Below are 17,426 nucleotides of genomic sequence, written 5' to 3'. Positions count from 1 at the left end.
CATGGCTTGGTTATTTCAATGTTATGAAAATCGTTTATTGCAATAGCCTTTTTGTTTGGATATCTTAAAATTAAAATGCAAGTTTGAATGTTTACAAATTGTGATACATACTATAATTAGCGCTGGTAAGTAAATGCTTTAGTTATTACCTTTAATATGTAATGGAACACTTAACAGTCTAAATTACACATTAAGTTTCAATATTACCCCAGGTATCAGTAAACCTACCTCATTACATCTTGTATTATCTAAAAGCATTTGTAGAAGCTTTATTTTGTGGATCTGTAATTTCATAATTTGCCAACTGTTTCTCAGGAAGTTTCTTAAAGAACTATGTACTGTAGTAATTGTAGGGAAAATAGTATTTCCCTTAATTGGTACATTTAAACCAAATTATATGTAAATAAATTCTTTATTTGTTAAAACTATATTCATATACTGGGTTAGGGTTGTTTGCTTACCTATAGACAGACAAATTTCACATTTTTTCATTTTAAACTGAACTGCTAAAAGACTAGGTTATGTTAGCAAGTAATTGACTTTAATTAATTGAAAGTTTACCAATTGAACAGGAAAACATGGACCCATAAAATGTGTAGGTTGTAAATTACTTTAACTTTATCCTACTGGTAAGAAAAGAAAAGGTATATGGAGCAACAATAACACTCATGATAACTTACTAAGCAAATATATATGTCAGTCAAAATAAAAAGATGAACATTTTTGACTTATTTTGTCACTTAGGCCATAATTGTCAATATATCAACATATAATTGTCATTAGGCTATAATTCTAATGCAGTATCTCATAATTTAGACTTCGCAAGTAAAATATTTTTCTCATATAAAGTCAAATTTTTGACTTACTAAGAACAGCCTATTTTATTTTTATTAAGACCTTTTTTATTTTCATCAAGAACTTTTCAACATTTTTTTTCTTTTTTGGGGCGATGGGCTTCCTTCCTATACCGATGGTTCCTCTCATTAAATGCTGAGAAAAGGAGAGCAGGTTTGGCTTGTTGCAAATGTATTTATGTAAATGAGCTTTGTGTGAAAGTGTGAAAATGACTGCTCCCTCCTACAGGTATAATGGATGTAGACTGTGCATGATTGTAATTACCTGAAATAATGTTGTAACGGTTCGACGGTTACTGTAGTGGGATGATAGTGTAACTACCGGCACGCTCACCCGCCGTTGCGTGTGAAATGACGCAGAGATGATCAGCACCGCTGGCTCTGAACGTGACTTGGCTCGCTGCGTTTGGCAACAACGACAAATATGCGCTCGTTGAGTTGTGTAGTCTGTGATTTTACCAGTAAATATTGAAGGGGGTGAAATGACAGGATATCTATATTGTACCCAAGCGCCTACCGCAGCATCTGGTTCTCACTGAGGAAGGACACGACTGTGCGGTCCGGGAGATGGACTGGAGGACTGCGGAAACCGGGGATGACGGGATACCGAGGGAAGAAGCGGCCGCCGGCCTCTGTCTACAGCTTGACCTGGGGGACACCGGTGCGTATGTCTTTCAGTTAGAATATATATGTTTTTGTCGGTCAGTGACAAATTGCTATACAGTCCCATCATCTTGGGCGCGCAGAGCTGCCTGTGACAGCAGGTGCACAGGGGATGTGAAGTTGGATATAAGTAGCAGCTCATGTGAATGTAGCAAATATAATTTAACTAAAAAGACTACAGAAAAAAAATATAGCTGTTTTCCGCCAAGGCAGATACTCAAAAGCCGTAGTTAAAAGGAATTTGAGCTGTTGAACTGAGCTTTGTTAGATAACAGTGTCAAGATTCAAGTCACTGCTGCTCTGTTGTAAATGGCCCACCCACAGTGTCAGTGTCTCACTGCAGACTGGCACCAATACAAGGTGCACATCAGGGATGCGTACACACATTCCCAAAAGACCTGGTAAAGACAGCTGCTGTGGGATGTTCATCCAAATAATTACTTCTAACCTGTGTGCAGCTATTTGCTCGCGGGGCACACACACACACACACACACACAGTCTTTTGCATGTACAGTATAAGCAGGAGCTGTACCTTTTGTACAGTATGGCACCTGCACAATATGGGCTGTTCATCAGCCACTGTAGTAAACACTTATCATAGTCAGGTGTCCTTTTGCTCCTCTCCTCAACCTCTATCAGTCTTCATAGTTCTGTCTCCCTCTTTCTCTTCCCTGCTAAATCTGAAGAGTGCCTTATGTAATCTGATATGGAATTATAACGTAAACCACACACTAATCCTCTGGTGGTATCAATTCCAAGAATCACTGTGGATGTGATGGCTACAAATATTACATGCATGACATGTTTATGATATTTATGTGCTAATGTTACAGAAGCAAAGCAGATGTTGCAAATCAGTTTTAGAGGGGCAATACATTTTCTTTGCATCTGCATGTTCATACATATGCATGTTGTGTACACATGATTATCATGAAGTCCACCAGATTATACTTGTGTGCGGAGAGCCTCAGAGCATCAAACTCTACTCCTGTGTTTAGTGTCACATTAATGTCACAGAAACAGACCGCCATTTTCTCAGCTGATAAGGGAGAGCTCTAATCCTCTTTACTATGACACACACACAGGCCTTAAGGCACACTTCTCTTAACATTGTCACAATTATTTCACTTACATTTACAGCAAATGTCCATTTCCCAATTGTTTTAACTCTGACACAGTTACTTCTATGTTTCAAACAAACCATCTTACTGGTAGCTTGTTTTTTTGCATAGTAAACAAAATGCTACAGTGAGTTTGTCCTGTGTGTTGCTTGCAGCTCAGTGGCACATTATTCTGGTCTGACCCTAATCCCACAGAGACTCTTTGTATATGTGCCTGCCCCAGGATACTCCTTCTCATTGTTCTGCTTGACAGGCTTTGATGCAGTGTTAATCTGTAGGTTACAGGTGTGGTCAGTCGTGTGTGTATCCTGTCACTGCATGAAAGGACAAACAAGAAATAGCAACAACAAAAAAATATGAGAAGCTGCTCATTTTTGTTGGTAGATTTGCATGTTGAATTTAGATGTACTTTTTGCACAGTTTGTCTGGCTACCTCTTCTCACACTGAAATATCTCAACAACTATTGGATGGATCACTATTAAATTTTGTACAGACATTCATGGTCCCCAGAGGATCAATCCTACTGACTTTGGTGATCCGCTGACTGAAATGTCTCAATAACCCCTGAATGGGTTGCCATGAAGTTTGGTGCAGACATTAATGTCTGGGTTAAATGTAATAACTTTGGTCATGCCTTCACTTTCAGTGATCTAATGTCATCATCAGGTCAAAATTTTAATTTGTCCAGTACTTTGGTGTATGACCAAATACTTACAAAACTAATGACTCCATCTGCCTCAACTGCACTTTGTGTTTGGTACTAATGAGCAAATGTTAGCATACTAACACGCTAAACTAAAATGTTTAGTGTAGCAGTTGCCCTTGTAAAGCAATTAAAGAGTGTGAGTAGAGGAACACTTGTACTTGGCTCCAGAAGACAATACTACCTCACTGTTGTCAGGATTTGAAATCAAATATGTTGCATGTTAGTTTGAATTTTTGACAATTCAAATTGTATGATTCTTGGATTTTGTTTGCCTCTGCTGACCCACCATTGAGAAGTCATTGTATATATTATACTGTACATGAACTATTGTTGTGTTATGTCATGCCTTAATGATAGAAACATCTGCCACAGAGTATGCTGTGTGCTTTAACATGGCTTAAAGATTCATTATCCCTACTTTGTCAGTAAGCACTTCCTTCTTTCACCCTCATACAACCTAAACTTTAGCATAATGATGCAAACTGAGTAGTTTGTAGTACTGTGAAATACTGTGAACTGTCTCATTTCCCGTTCACTTCCTTCTTTACTGCTCCTTCATCCTCTATTCTACACATACACATACAAGCATAGTCCAATTGCGTCCTTTGTGTTGGTTGGAAAGATTCTTCCTAATCCTTATGTGTGATTGGTTGGCGATGTGATCTGGAGACCTCAGCCAATGACAGCACTCAGATTAGGGAGGAAGTCAATCCAATAGAGTTTTTACCTTCTTGGTACAAATCTGACTGATCCAGGAATAGAAAACCCTGACTGCACACTGACTGCTTAATGTCATATTTTGGTTTAGCTGGGGATTTTTGCTGCATGTCTTTTCTGTTTCGGGATTATCAAACAATCGGTAACCTGTAGACACTGAACTCTTCTTCTGGTGAGTTAACCAATCATTTATGTGGAATGAAGTTGATAAGTTATATATACAGATGATGGTATATCTATACCCTTTGCAGAGAGAAAGGCTTTTTGCTAATTTGAGCGATAAATTCCATCTGGATGACTGTACATTATAGCTAATACATTTACTAATACTCATTATAAACACAGTTGAATAGTCCTACTAAGTAAATTATGAAAATGACAAAATAATCTCACCACAAGGTTACAAAAAATCTTTCCACAAAGCCCATTCAGTAGCTTCTCAAGAGCTTTCAATATCAAGATCTTCCTCAGCAGACCTATAAAAATACTACTTAAGATAATGAATGCCCTAACTACGGCTTGAATTTCTGCATGCACAGTGGAAACCACCTGTGTTTGGTATCCAGTCATGTAGCACTTATAGCAAAGCACTAATCTATGTACCCTCTTTGTATCAACTATATGTAACTTTCAACCAGAAACATTTGGCTGATGAAATAGAAAGCAGGGCACCTGCAGAACAACTCGGGCATCTTATTTGCCACTGAAGTTACTGGTTTGTGTTACCTGCGGTTTCAGTCTGCTTTGGGGATAATTAGACAGTCAGACAGTCAGTCAGACATGTTTAATAACTCCCTATAAAGGCTTGAATCTACAGTGTATAGGTAATGATCCCCAACCCCATTGTGAGTCTGATGGCAAAGTTGGCATTCCTTGCTAAATCATTAATCAGTAAATCACACTAAATAATGTACCAATGTATACGCCTCCTAACCTGTTTCTCCTGTGCCTTCTCTGTCTGTCTCTGTCTACAGATCCAGCCAAGAGGGGTCAGATAACAGAGGTGAGAGGATACTATACACTATACACCTGTCTGTCTCACCTGTCTCAGTTGTTTTCTTCTTGTCTTACCTTTTATTTCATCCTTCTCACTTTCCGTGTTTGTGTTTTGGTTTGCTGTATGGTTCAGTTTCATGTGACCTCTGATGGGACAATGTACAGTACACATCTACAGTATATAACATATACAGTAAATTTACATTTCCTCTTTCTGTCCTGACAGATGCCGTCCCCATTCGGAGCGGGTGCAGCTCATGAGAAGAAGATTGGCCACAGGAGAGTAGATGCCTCAGGAGAGACAACATACAAGAAGGTTGGCTTTTCCTCTTCACATACTTCTACTTTTCTCTATTTCTCTTTCTCTTTATGCTATCTTCATACTCTCTTGCTCTCTGGTTGTTGTCACTTTCCTCCTTTTCTCACTGTGTGAAGCCAGTGTATACTGTGTATCTCAAGTACTGTTTGTACATTTGCTTGGCCTGACGATTTCATCAACTACTTTCCACCCACACCTCACCCTGTTGTTCTTTTCTCCGCCGCCTCCAGACCACCTCCTCTGCCTTAAAAGGAGCCATCCAGCTGGGTATTGGGTATACTGTTGGTAACCTCAGCTCCAAGCCCGAGAGAGATGTGCTGATGCAGGACTTCTATGTGGTCGAAAGCATCTTCTTTCCCAAGTGGGTTTTTCTATGAGTGGACGTGTATGTGTACTGCATGTGCATATGTGTGTGGGAAGTATCTAATACAATTATTTTCATCCTCTTCTTCCTGCTGGTCCCGCCTTGCTCCAAACAGTGAGGGCAGTAACCTCACTCCGGCCCACCACTTTCCAGACTTCAGGTTTAAAACTTACGCCCCTGTGGCCTTTCGTTACTTCCGGGAGCTGTTCGGGATCCGACCAGATGACTACTTGGTGAGATATGATTTTCTCTAATGAGCCAGGGTGCATGGAGTGTTGGAGTTTTGTGCAGCTAAAACTAAAATGTTTGCCTTTATGTACAGAATCATAATTCCATACGTAAACGTAACTGTCCATTATTTGCTTCAGGAGATGTAATGGTTAACTAACTGCTGCAAACATATTAGTTTGTTTTTATTACATGGAACTGTTCAACACCTGCCAAGTAATGTCAGTCTGAAATATTAAACATGCAGTTGTACTAGAAGGCAAATTGAGGCAAATTTTAAACAGTTATTATCAACATGTAATAATATTTCATTACAATTTCCTTCCCTATGATCAGCAGAAAGAAAGATCTAGTAATAGAAAGTATATAAAAGTAATAAAAGCATCACATTTTCTATGTATACTGGATCAAAAAACACTGTGTGATCTATTAAATGTAGAAAAGACAAAGTAACAAAAAAAAACATCAATAATAATTGTTTCTACAAACAGCAATACCCATTTACAGTGTATATGGAAGGTTTTCAGACCCGTTCAAGTTTTCTATATTTTGTTGATGTTTCAGACTCATCTTAAAATGGAATGATTTTTTTTCTCCTCAGTCTACACACAGTACTTCACAATGACAAAGCAAAAACAGGTTTTTGGAAAGTTTTATACATTTATTCAGAATAAAAATCTTAAAAATCTATTATTTTTCTTCCACCTGCTTATTAGCTTTCATTTGATAGCAGTGTAATAAATCACACTGTAGGATACCTAACATGGGCTAAATATAGATTTGTGTGAAGTTCCCTCTGATAGCTTTTGACTGATGATCAGGGGAGTTATCAAAGAATACATGCTATCTGCCACATCAGACCCCTGCTGATGTTAGGATGAACATTAAACACAAAACCATGCACACGCTGTTGCACATGCCTTTGCAAAGTTCACATCTGAGGGCGCGCACACACACACACACACACGCAGTGACATGCAGTGACATACAGCACGTTGAAGCTCACATTCTGCCTGTGCCAGAGGGAGATTAGCAGACTAAAGCTTTCTTTTTTAAACTCCAAGTAGTGGCAGCAGACAATCAGAGAGTAGATTGTGTTTGTGTCAGCTTGTGTTTGTTTGTGGTATTTTGGGGAGTTGACTAAACCATAGAGATTTTTATCACAATATTAGACAAATTAAACCACAAAAAGTGCGTTTCTCTCACTCATCATCATATGGGAACATAGCAAAGTCTAACAGCTCAATTCATCATTCAAATTGATAGATATGACTGATGCTTATAAGATGATGTGTTATGAGTTATGTTTCAAATGCTGCTAGTGCACATGGTGTTGGACACCAGCATGAAGTAGGCGAAAGTATCATCACTGGAGTTACTAACACTAAAAGGTGTAAATGTCATAATGCACAGTTTACACTGCTAGTAGTAGATGTGTAATCCTTCTCACCCACACGCACAAAGTAATGTATACACACTTGCACTTGCTGTGGATGAGCAATGCCATCTGAGTGGGTATATGAATTCATCCGATGCCTTGCTTGGATCCAGCATTAACAGTGAGATCAACAGATGAACTACAAAGTACAAATTTGGATGAAACATTTACCTTCTTTGCCAGAAGTTCAGACTATTCCTTTAAAACAGGAAGAATAAGCTGAAAAACATTAATTCTGTTCATGTGGCTGTTGTATGTTAAAACACTCTTTTCAGAGCTTTTGGATCAGATTGTCAGACTTAAAGCAAGACCCCAGTGTAAATTTTGATCTATGTTTGTTCCTCTGTGTCCCTGTCTAGTATTCTCTATGTAATGAGCCACTGATTGAACTGACGAATCCGGGAGCTAGTGGCTCCATATTCTACGTAACCCGAGATGATGAGTTCATCATCAAAACTGTCATGCATAAGGAGGCAGAGTTTCTGCAGAAACTGCTTCCTGGATACTATATGGTAAGTCAAACCAAAGCCCCCTAGTTTCACACTATTAATATTGAGTATAAAGAGTTAAAACACAGCCAACAAGTGTGGAAAATTAGTAATTAAGAAGGTTAATTTTTATCTGCAGCAAATGTTTAATTTTCTTACCATACTGTACCTGAGAGGAAGTGGGAAACTAAAGCCACTTGGTTTGTAATAGTCTGTGTATTCAGAGATTTGGGTTTGTGGAGGTGGGTGTTTGTGTGCAGGAGCGCATGCTTAAGAGTAATGCAGCAGCTTCTAGTCATCTTTATCCTCTTTATCCTACCCCCCGGTGTTGGCCCCGGTCAGCAGTGACGCCAACCAGTGGCTTTGTAATAGATAAGAGCAGAGAGGTTGTACCTGACTGAGACCTGGGCTAAGTACTCCTTAACAGGCTAAACAGTAGAGACACACAAGTATGGGCTGAGGCCCGTGGATATGTCACGCTGTCTGACAGGTGCATGGTACTGAGGCTGAAACACATAGACTACATGCCTTATTGCCAATAATAAAATGTATTTTCTCCTTTATTTCTCCCTCTCCTTCCTGTTTCCTTTCCTGCATCTGCTACCTGCATCTACCCTTCTCCAGAACTTGAACCAGAACCCTCGAACTTTGCTGCCAAAGTTCTTTGGCCTCTACTGCGTCCAGTGTGGGGGCAAAAACATCCGAGTTGTTGTGATGAACAATATTTTACCGCGCTCTGTACGCATGCACCTAAAGTTTGACTTGAAAGGCTCCACTTACAAGAGGCGAGCATCCAAGAAGGAGCGGGAGAAGTCCAAACCCACTTTTAAAGACCTGGACTTTCTGAGTGATATTCCCGAGGGCCTCACTCTGGACCAGGACACATACAGCGCTCTGGTCAAAACCCTGCAAAGAGACTGTCTGGTAAGAGAGAGAGAGGAGGGATAAGATGACAGAAAGAATCGATAAAAGACACTAGATAAAAAATCTATATTCCATACATTTTCCTGTATTATATGTGTGTTTCATGTCAGGTGCTGGAGAGTTTTAAGATCATGGACTACAGTTTGCTGCTTGGGATCCACAACAAGACACAAGCTGAGAGAGAGCATCAGTCCCAGGGCTCACCTGCAGGCGGTGGGGATGAAAAGAAGCCCGCAGCTCAGAGAGCCTTGTATTCCACTGCAATGGAGTCTATACAGGGAGGCTCCACATGCAGGGACACTCTGGATCATGATGACACGTAAGTCACCATTTCATAATGGTTGCCCTAATCGTTACATTGAATCAACTATATCCAGTTGAAGCTGCAGCATGAAAACGCAGTATCTACACGACACACTAACTTTACTACATGACACACCCACTTGGTTAGGTTTAGGCATGAGGAGGGAGATGGTTAGGGGTCGGAAGGGCGTGTTGTGTAACATGTCGAGTGACAACATCAGGGCGGTGTGTTGTGTAGTAAAGTGGGTGTGTCATGTAGGGTTAGGGTGACTCTGCAAGACTGCAGCTAGAGCCCTCTCCATTGAATCCACACAATGTAACTTCTCCTCTGTCTGCAGTATGGGTGGTATTCCAGCTGTGGGAAGTAAAGGAGAGCGCCTCCTGCTGTTCATTGGAATCATTGACATTCTGCAGTCCTACAGGTAGGGATCGAAAACTCCAGTATTTAAAGGTGCTGTAAATGTGTGTCATGTAATGCTGATAATTCAAAACATTAACTTTGAGACATTTGTCTAACATTTATGACACAAAACCAACTGGAAAAGTATTATCAGCCTCTACGTTGCATTTTAGAGAATGTGCCATTAGGTCATATTTTCTGGGAGGTACTGCAGGGTTCCTTTTCTATCAATTGACCTGACCAAGTTATCACAATGAATTTGATAATGATTAATATTGGTGTTATAAATGCTGGACATATCACCTTTAATCTCTACTACCTTCAATCAGGTGCACTGTTTAATGCTACATTTGTCATATCAGTCTGTCTTTCATCGGACACCTCAGGACTGGAAAAAATTGGATTTTTCTCTGGCTACAAAGTCAGGAAGGCATTAGGCTCAGACTGACATTAATCCAGACAAAATGTGGCTGTTAGGAATATTACTGTAAATGATGGAAAGAAATCATGAAGTAAAAATAATCCCAGACATGTCACACTGTCCTCTATATAAGAACAAATGGAGGACACACATAACAGCTATTGTCAGGACAGGTGTGTAGACATACACCGATCTTAAAATGCACATCAACATTGTAAGTAGGATTCTAGCCACTGATTCAGTCCTGAGTTGCCAGGTAAGCACAGTAAATCATTGAATAAGTTGAACTAAATTATTTAATTGCCTTGTCTGACAGAATGATAAAGAAACTGGAGCACAGTTGGAAGTCCCTCATCCATGATGGGGTGAGTAGCTTTCATAACGATTATGTGACAGTCTGTATCCAAGCAAATAAACCTTACTAAATCATGTCAAATTTGATCTTTTTGATTTATTTCTTTTCTATATATTGTATGTAATGCACACAAAAACATTGATTTGTCACTGTGTATGAAAAATGCCTCAATCTCTTTTTCTTTAACTACGCCCACCTCTACTCTTACAGGACACAGTGTCAGTTCACAGACCTGGTTTCTATGCTGAAAGGTTTTACAAATTCTGTAGCACCATTGTCTTCAAGAAGAGCTGCTGTGAGTTTATAAATGTGCATGAGACATATACTTTGATTGTGTTTTATATTTGATGATAACAATTCCAATAAGGGGAATACTAGATTTTCTTCTGCAAAAATTTTGGGATATCTTCCTTTTTGGAATGAAAGTCCAAGTAACCATCAACTACTTTCACAGCATTGCGATCGTCTCCATCTAAGAGGGGGCGAGGAGCTCTCTCATCCAAGTCCAGTGCTGGTGGAGCGGGTTCAGCTGGGCAGCGTCCCTCACTGACAGACGAGAGGCAGGAAAACCTGGACAACTTGGAGAACCTACGAGGAGCTCACAGCTTTGCCATGTTGGAGGACAATGGTAGGTCTTCTTGTAAACTCTTATTACTTCCCAATGATATACAGCCATGATAATATGTTGCCCACGGGGGTCATTAAAGCTTTGTCTTATTTAATTCCATGTAAAAATAGGATGTTTAATATCAAACACATGGACCCATTAGTGCAAGATTATATGGACAAGTTGGCACTAGACATCGTCAGTGTTTATAAATGTGTATGCAACAGTGCTGCAACAATTAGTCGATCAACAGAAAATTGATCTGCAACTACTATTTTGATAATTGAATAATAACTGTAGTAATTTTTTTAAAGGAAAAATGTCAAACATTTACTGTTGCAGCTTCTCAAATGTAAGGATTTGAAGCTTTTATAAGTCATACATGATAGTAGACTGAATATGTTAGAATTTTGGACGGCTGATCAGACAAAGAACCTATAACTGGTATTTTTCTCTATTTTCTGACATTTCATAGACAAAACAGTTAATTGATTAATCAAGAAAATACTCAGCAGATTGATAATTGCTAGTTGCAGCCATACTATGCAACATGGTGCTTGAATAAAATTGTAAAAAAAAAAAAAAAAAAAAAAAAGAAGAGTCAATGGTTTTCTCTTGATACATTATGACATTATGTCTTTCAGACCTTGGTACATAAATAGCTTCAATTTTCTCAGTTGAGTATTCCATTTTCTGTTTAAATGAGATAAAATGAACCTTTTATTAATGTCTTTGGAGAAATAGCAGAACAGCAGCAGATGCCAACAAAATCTAAGCGGCAGTAAAACTTTAAACAATCAAGAATAGATATGCATAACGTCATACTTTTTAAAAAGAATATATTTAATTGCAACATACAGGATTTTGTTAAAGCAATTAAGCTCTGTTAATTATTTTCTTAGTGTATTTTCACCTCTCTTGCTCATGCCTTAATGATCTCTTTATATATATATTTGTTAAATGATGCCAATCAGGGAGAGAGCCACCCTGCACTCCTCCTTCCTTTGAAGATGCTACCACAGCATCTATCGCTACCACGCTCTCCTCTAACAACTCCCTACCCACCACCCCCTTCGATACACCAGAGCACCCACGCTACAGGAGACAGATGCACTCCCCAAATGTGGCCAGGTGAGAATAACTGTGAATTAATGACATATCTAATCTATATTGACAATATTCTGTCAATATCCACTCTCCACTCTCCCCCACTGATACCACACCCTGTATTGTCCTGTGTATTTCCAGGTCTCAAAAAGAAGTAGTTGAGGTTCATGAGAAAAAGCAGGAGACCATAACAGTGGAGGTGGAACTCAGGTACACTCACATACAGGGATAGCATACTAGTATAATGTCTATGTAACAATATTTTGACTCTGTTCTTTGTATTGCTTCATACAGTAAAATCCCAAAGAGCACGGAGCTCACACAGATGACAGAAAAGATCTCTCCCAGCCACCTGTCCCCTCAGCGTCCGCCGCGTGTCATTTCTTCATCCTCCCGTCCCTCTATTAGTCAATCCTCAGCACATTCCTCCTCCACCCTTCCTCCTTCCTTTGTATCTTCCTCCTCCACAGCTCAGTCAGCTTGCCAGTCATCCTCCACACTTGCTTCATCCATCCGTCCGTCCACCAAACCCCTCACCTCTCCCACAGCCGCTCAATCTTCCACCCTCTCTTCTACAATCTCTCACTCATCCGCAAAATCCACACTTTCCACATCGACAGCCTCGTCAGCTCGTAACGCCGCCACCCTCGCTAGTGCTTCAGCATTTACCCCCATCTGCCCCGCCTTCCCTCAGTCCTCCACCCAGAGCTCCTTTCACCATCTCCCCTCGACCCCTCCCTCCTCCCACCCTCCAAGCCCTCAGGTGCCCCAGCAGGCGCTGCGTACGTCGTGCAATCAGCTCTCTGTGTCCAGCAGCCACAACTCATTGGAAGGGGAGGTGCAGGTTTCCGACATCTATTTTGTAAGTCCCTATTATCATTATCATTCAGTGTCATAATAAGCTACTTTCAAAGCAGTGAAACAAACCATAACACGATAGTGCTCTTCCAGAGGGTAAAAATCATCTTTCTTCTGTTTGTCTTTGATTTGCTGGGTCTCCTGCAGTGGCCCAGTCAGGACAGCGTTGTAGAGTTATGATGGTGAGGGGTGAGGGTGTGTGTTGCAGTGTGCACGTACTTCTGGGAGTTGCTCTCACTGTCCGAAACGCTTTTTTTCTGGAGCACGAGGCTGCCACCAGTCGTAGTTCATGCTCATGAATGTATCAGCAAAAACACCGGGGTTTTCTTTCCCGCACAGCATGATGTATTTATATCTGTCAATCTGCATTCATGTGCCCCATCAATGTCATGTACAGCTCTCCATAATTCTCTCTTTTGTGTGTGTGTGTGTGTTTTTTATGACATTATTGCATTCGTTTTTCACTTTCTTTCCTTTCTCTCCTCTATCATAAAACAGCTTCTATCGTCTCACATCTTCACTCGTCTCTCTCTTCCGTTCTGTGATGATTAATTCAATTCCCTTTATTTTCCTGTGTACACATCATAAGCATTTGTTTGTGTGTTGTGTGTGTGTGTGTGTGTGTCCATCCATCAGTATGCAGATGGCAGATATTGGGTGTACTCTCCAGTTCTTGGCCGTCGTAAGCTAAACTCTAGCTCAAGTTACAATGTAAGTCACCACCGAGGTAGTTAGAGTCATTTGTCATGCTAGGAGATGTTTCCATGTATCATCACATTGCTGGTAGCTGTTCTGTTGGGGCTGTCACAAACACAGCAGCTTATGGATCTTCAGAAGTAATTAAGACATGTCTTTTTCATGTGACTTGATTAGTGTTAAAGCCTGAAAAAGGCAGGAGTGAAAACTACAGCTTCTGAAGGGCCATCTTGTGCATTTAAATGGAGCATGCATCTTTATGTTTCTAGTAAACAGTAATTTAAATGTTTGAGAATATTGGATTTGCAGTTAGTTAACTGTAGCTTGTATCGGCTTTGTGCTTTTAGTAATGTCACAAGCTTCTGCCCGGTAGCACTCAGGTAGTACCGAGGAGCTGACGAAGCTCATTAGTGTCTATGCTTTGCCAGAATGAAATCCTGAAAATCATCTGTTTATTAAAGCTGCACTTGGTGCATTTTTTTAAAGCCCCTGAAATGTTGATTTCAAATATAAAGTATTTGTCTATAAAAGTAAATATTCATTACAATACACCACAATGAAGTAAAATTTTGGAAGAAAAAGTATTTATTAAGAGTCAAAAACTCATTTTGATTCAAATCTTGCTAACTCTGATCGATGCATGGAAGTATGTGACATCACCTATTTCTAACCGAGTCCCACCCACTTCAAGCCAGTTAGAAAAGAAAGGACAAAAACACAAATACAGAAATCTCTGATACAAAATAATCACAGATGTTTTAGACTTTGGCAGAAAATTATGTGTTGTTTTGAGATACATTCGCTTATGGTAAGAAACTTATCGAGAAATTCTGTTTTCAGGGAATTTAAAATGAAATTACACCTATCTTAGCCAGAATATCATATCATCCTTTCTAACAGAGACCCTGTAGATTTGCCTTTTTTCTCTAAATTAAATTGTAGACAACTAGACATCTCTCCACATGGAGGAGGTGATAACAGTCAAAAAGCAAATGTTTCTCCAACTAGGAGGAAGCAATCACAGACTAACAGTGAGCACTTTAAGTGTTAAGAAATTTGTTTGGCGGCTGTTTGGAGCCCCCACCATACAAAACTGCACAGTGCAGCTTTAAACTAATCAATGTCTTGAGAATGTCTTTAGAAATGATCTGGCTATGTGTTATCTTTCCCAACTCCTGGATGGATTTGGTATCAGCAGAATCAGGAGGATCGGGGCTGGGTGTACTCTCCTCTGCACTCTGGCTCGGAGTCCAGAAGGGGCTCTGGGGAGAGTGAGACAGTAAGTGTATTTGTCATTAAATTACAAAGCAGAGATTAGTGTATATATTAGTGTTCATCCTACTCATCCTCTATGTCTCTCCCTCCTTTTTTCTCTCTCTGCTCTCTCTTTCAGTAACTCTCAGTGGAGACAGCAGTGATGGGTGGAGACAGAGGCTGTCTGCACATACAGAAGCTGTGAGGTTCTTTAAAGCCACCAGGATACTATGAAGATTTAATGATACTGTTTGATGCTGGTCGCTCAAGCTGCATGTGGAAGCTTGCTTTGCCAACTGTAACATAGAAACAGAAAAACACCCACAGAGGAATTAACTTAAGAGTGTTCAAATATACAAAAAATACACACATGCATACAGGCACATACATGCACAGAAATATTATGCAAACAAAAAATCATAAAGCATACATCTGAATGGCCTCAAGCTGAAAATAAACTAAAACATGGTACAATCAGCTGAATGGCGCTGTGAATGAATTTGGTTGTTTAGCAAAAAAAAAAAAAAAGTCACGTATGGTTGCAGCCATGCTGGGTTTTTAGTGTTCATGAGTCAGCTGCACTGTGCCAGCTCTGGCTATGCAATACGGACATACATGTAACACATTTATTTTTTTTGCTAGGGGCACGTTGAGACTGTATATAATTTTATTTTTAGCACCTTATCAATGTACATGTGGCTGAGGTCTTTTGAAAATTGTACATTTTTTAATATTTTTGTCATCAATTATAGTTTGAAAACACACAACAGTTATTGTTTTGTGTGCTGTGTATGCACAGTGTTCTGTTGTGGCGTGTGGTGGTCCACTTATGAAACTTTAATCTGACAGTGAATGGTTGTGTTCAAAATGCCTTACTGACTAACTCATTTTCATAACTGTTTTGAATATTTCGGTCACTTCATTGAAAAAAAAAAAAAAACATTTAAAAAAAATATACATTTACATACAGTATATTTTATTGTGAGTAAATACCAAATCTTTGAAGCAGAGTAAAAAAATTTAGCAGCCATGCATTTACACTTTTTCAGGATTTAGAACAAAGAAATGAAGGAAAAATGACTTCAGTTATCTTTTGTAAATTGTAGATAAACTGTGTGTGCCCTTATGTCTCTATGTGTGATTGGGAGACGTAATTTTTTTTTTTTTTGTCCTGCTTATTTGTCACATTGTCAAAGGTGTAACTTCCATTTGTTATTGACCATGCAAGTCTGCCACCAGCTGAAAGCATGTTGGCTGTGTGAGAGAAATTAAATGTCCCAGATATATTGAATTAAATTGAAATAACTTACTATACAGGACCTGTGTATCGCAGGCTAATAGGAAAATAAATCTACAGTTGCTGCAGACAGTACCTTTCTTCTTCCATACCTAGTGATACTTGTTACAGCAGGACAGACCATAATTAGACTTCTTGACTGTGTCGATAAGCCCTGCTGTAACATATTACCGTATTATTTGAGTCTGCTGAAGTTAACCTGCCTGTTTGTAAGCAACAGTGTTTGTAGCTGATCACTGTGTAAAAGAAAATAAAGATTATATTGTGTAAAAAAAATACTTTGGTGGATTTTAGTATTTTTTTTCTAAAACATTCTGGTTCACCAATGAGCAGCAAAGAAAAAAAAATCTTTCAGGTTCTCGGTTGTAAAAGGTAATTTGCATAATTAGCCCACTAGATGGCACCAGAATGTCTCAGAAAGGGCATTTCTCAGTCCTGCCACATCCTGACTGGAATCTCATCCAGTATTTTGGTTTACCAGAAAATTTAAGACTCTTTGTTGCACTGTAAAATTAAATTGAACAAAGATGTATGCAATCATATGAGCTGCCTGTTGGCCATAATTCATTTTCTAGTGTTTCCTGGTGGACCACATATTAAAAGTCTTCATAGGCATAACACACCCCTCCACATCACACTGGTATTTTAATGCACACTAACATAATGATGTGAAATCTATTGCTTCACTGGGACTGGTGATTTTTTTTTTCTGTGCAGGCTTTGCTGCTAAAAATAAACTGGAATAAAACAGACCAGGAGATCAATATGGATTCAAACAAATCAGCCTATTGGGACCTTAGTTGGCTATATGCAGTAACACGTATTCTTTCTTTTTCTGTATACACACACACACACACACACACACACACACACACACACAGGGGAGAGAGAACAGAAAAAAATAGTGGAATTAAGTACAAGTGAGAGAAAACAAGCACAGGAAGACACTGCAGTGAGTGCACATGTGTGTGTGTGTGTTTGTGTGTGTGTGTGTGTGTGTTTGTGTGTGGTAGGTACACATGCGCATGTGCTCTGGCAAAATGTGTGAGATGGAGTAACGAATGTCACTCAGGGTGACAAGTCAGCCATGTCGGCTCATGATGGAATGTGTGATGGACAAGGATCAGCAGCCACCTGCCCAATTGTCCTAGAATGAAATGTCCCAATCCTCGCTTTTTCCCCCATGTTTTGTCCTTCTACCTCTACACACACACACACACACACACACACACACACACACACACACAGATATACCACCCCCTGACCTCAATGTGACTTACCTGATTAAATAAAGGGTTTATTATTGAC

The 17,426-nt window shown here is 39.5% G+C and overlaps 1 protein-coding gene across 5 annotated transcripts; it reads left to right on the top strand.

Annotated features, from left to right (window-relative positions):
- Window positions 1–85: 85 nt before the first annotated feature.
- LOC137194039 (phosphatidylinositol 4-phosphate 5-kinase type-1 gamma-like) lies at window positions 86–16,407 on the top strand. Of its 5 annotated transcripts, none has more exons than XM_067605558.1 (18): window positions 86–1,515; window positions 5,038–5,066; window positions 5,286–5,375; window positions 5,609–5,739; window positions 5,858–5,975; window positions 7,768–7,920; window positions 8,521–8,820; window positions 8,931–9,139; window positions 9,462–9,545; window positions 10,261–10,309; window positions 10,510–10,594; window positions 10,754–10,931; window positions 11,885–12,037; window positions 12,155–12,223; window positions 12,308–12,875; window positions 13,508–13,582; window positions 14,763–14,846; window positions 14,961–16,407. In XM_067605558.1, exons 1-18 carry the CDS (start codon window positions 1,422–1,424, stop codon window positions 14,961–14,963), a joined length of 2,472 nt encoding a protein of 823 aa, XP_067461659.1. In that variant the 5' UTR covers window positions 86–1,421; the 3' UTR covers window positions 14,964–16,407. The 5 variants fall into 5 exon arrangements, with proteins under 5 accessions (XP_067461659.1, XP_067461660.1, XP_067461658.1 ...); XM_067605559.1 differs by having other exon boundaries at window positions 10,754–10,927; window positions 11,881–12,037; window positions 14,766–14,846; window positions 14,961–16,406; XM_067605557.1 differs by having other exon boundaries at window positions 10,754–10,927; window positions 11,881–12,037; window positions 14,961–16,406.
- The last annotated feature ends 1,019 nt before the right edge of the window (window positions 16,408–17,426 follow it).

The sequence above is a fragment of the Thunnus thynnus genome, chromosome 12 (genome assembly GCF_963924715.1).
Source record: "Thunnus thynnus chromosome 12, fThuThy2.1, whole genome shotgun sequence".
NCBI classification, from domain to species: Eukaryota; Metazoa; Chordata; class Actinopteri; order Scombriformes; family Scombridae; genus Thunnus; species Thunnus thynnus.
Note: the sequence above shows the minus strand (reverse complement) of the source record. Positions and strands in the feature narration are given on the sequence as shown.

What these genes read in the sequence shown, in the direction of transcription:
- LOC137194039 (XM_067605558.1), top strand. Translation starts at nt 1,422, where the DNA reads ATGGACTGGAGGACTGCGGAAACCGGGGATGACGGGATACCGAGGGAA. An exon ending in TGTCTTCAAGAAGAGCTGCT is followed by an intron (nt 10,595 to 10,753) that starts GTGAGTTTATAA and finishes CTACTTTCACAG; the next exon opens with CATTGCGATCGTCTCCATCT. An exon ending in ATGTTGGAGGACAATGGTAG is followed by an intron (nt 10,932 to 11,884) that starts GTCTTCTTGTAA and finishes CCAATCAGGGAG; the next exon opens with AGAGCCACCCTGCACTCCTC.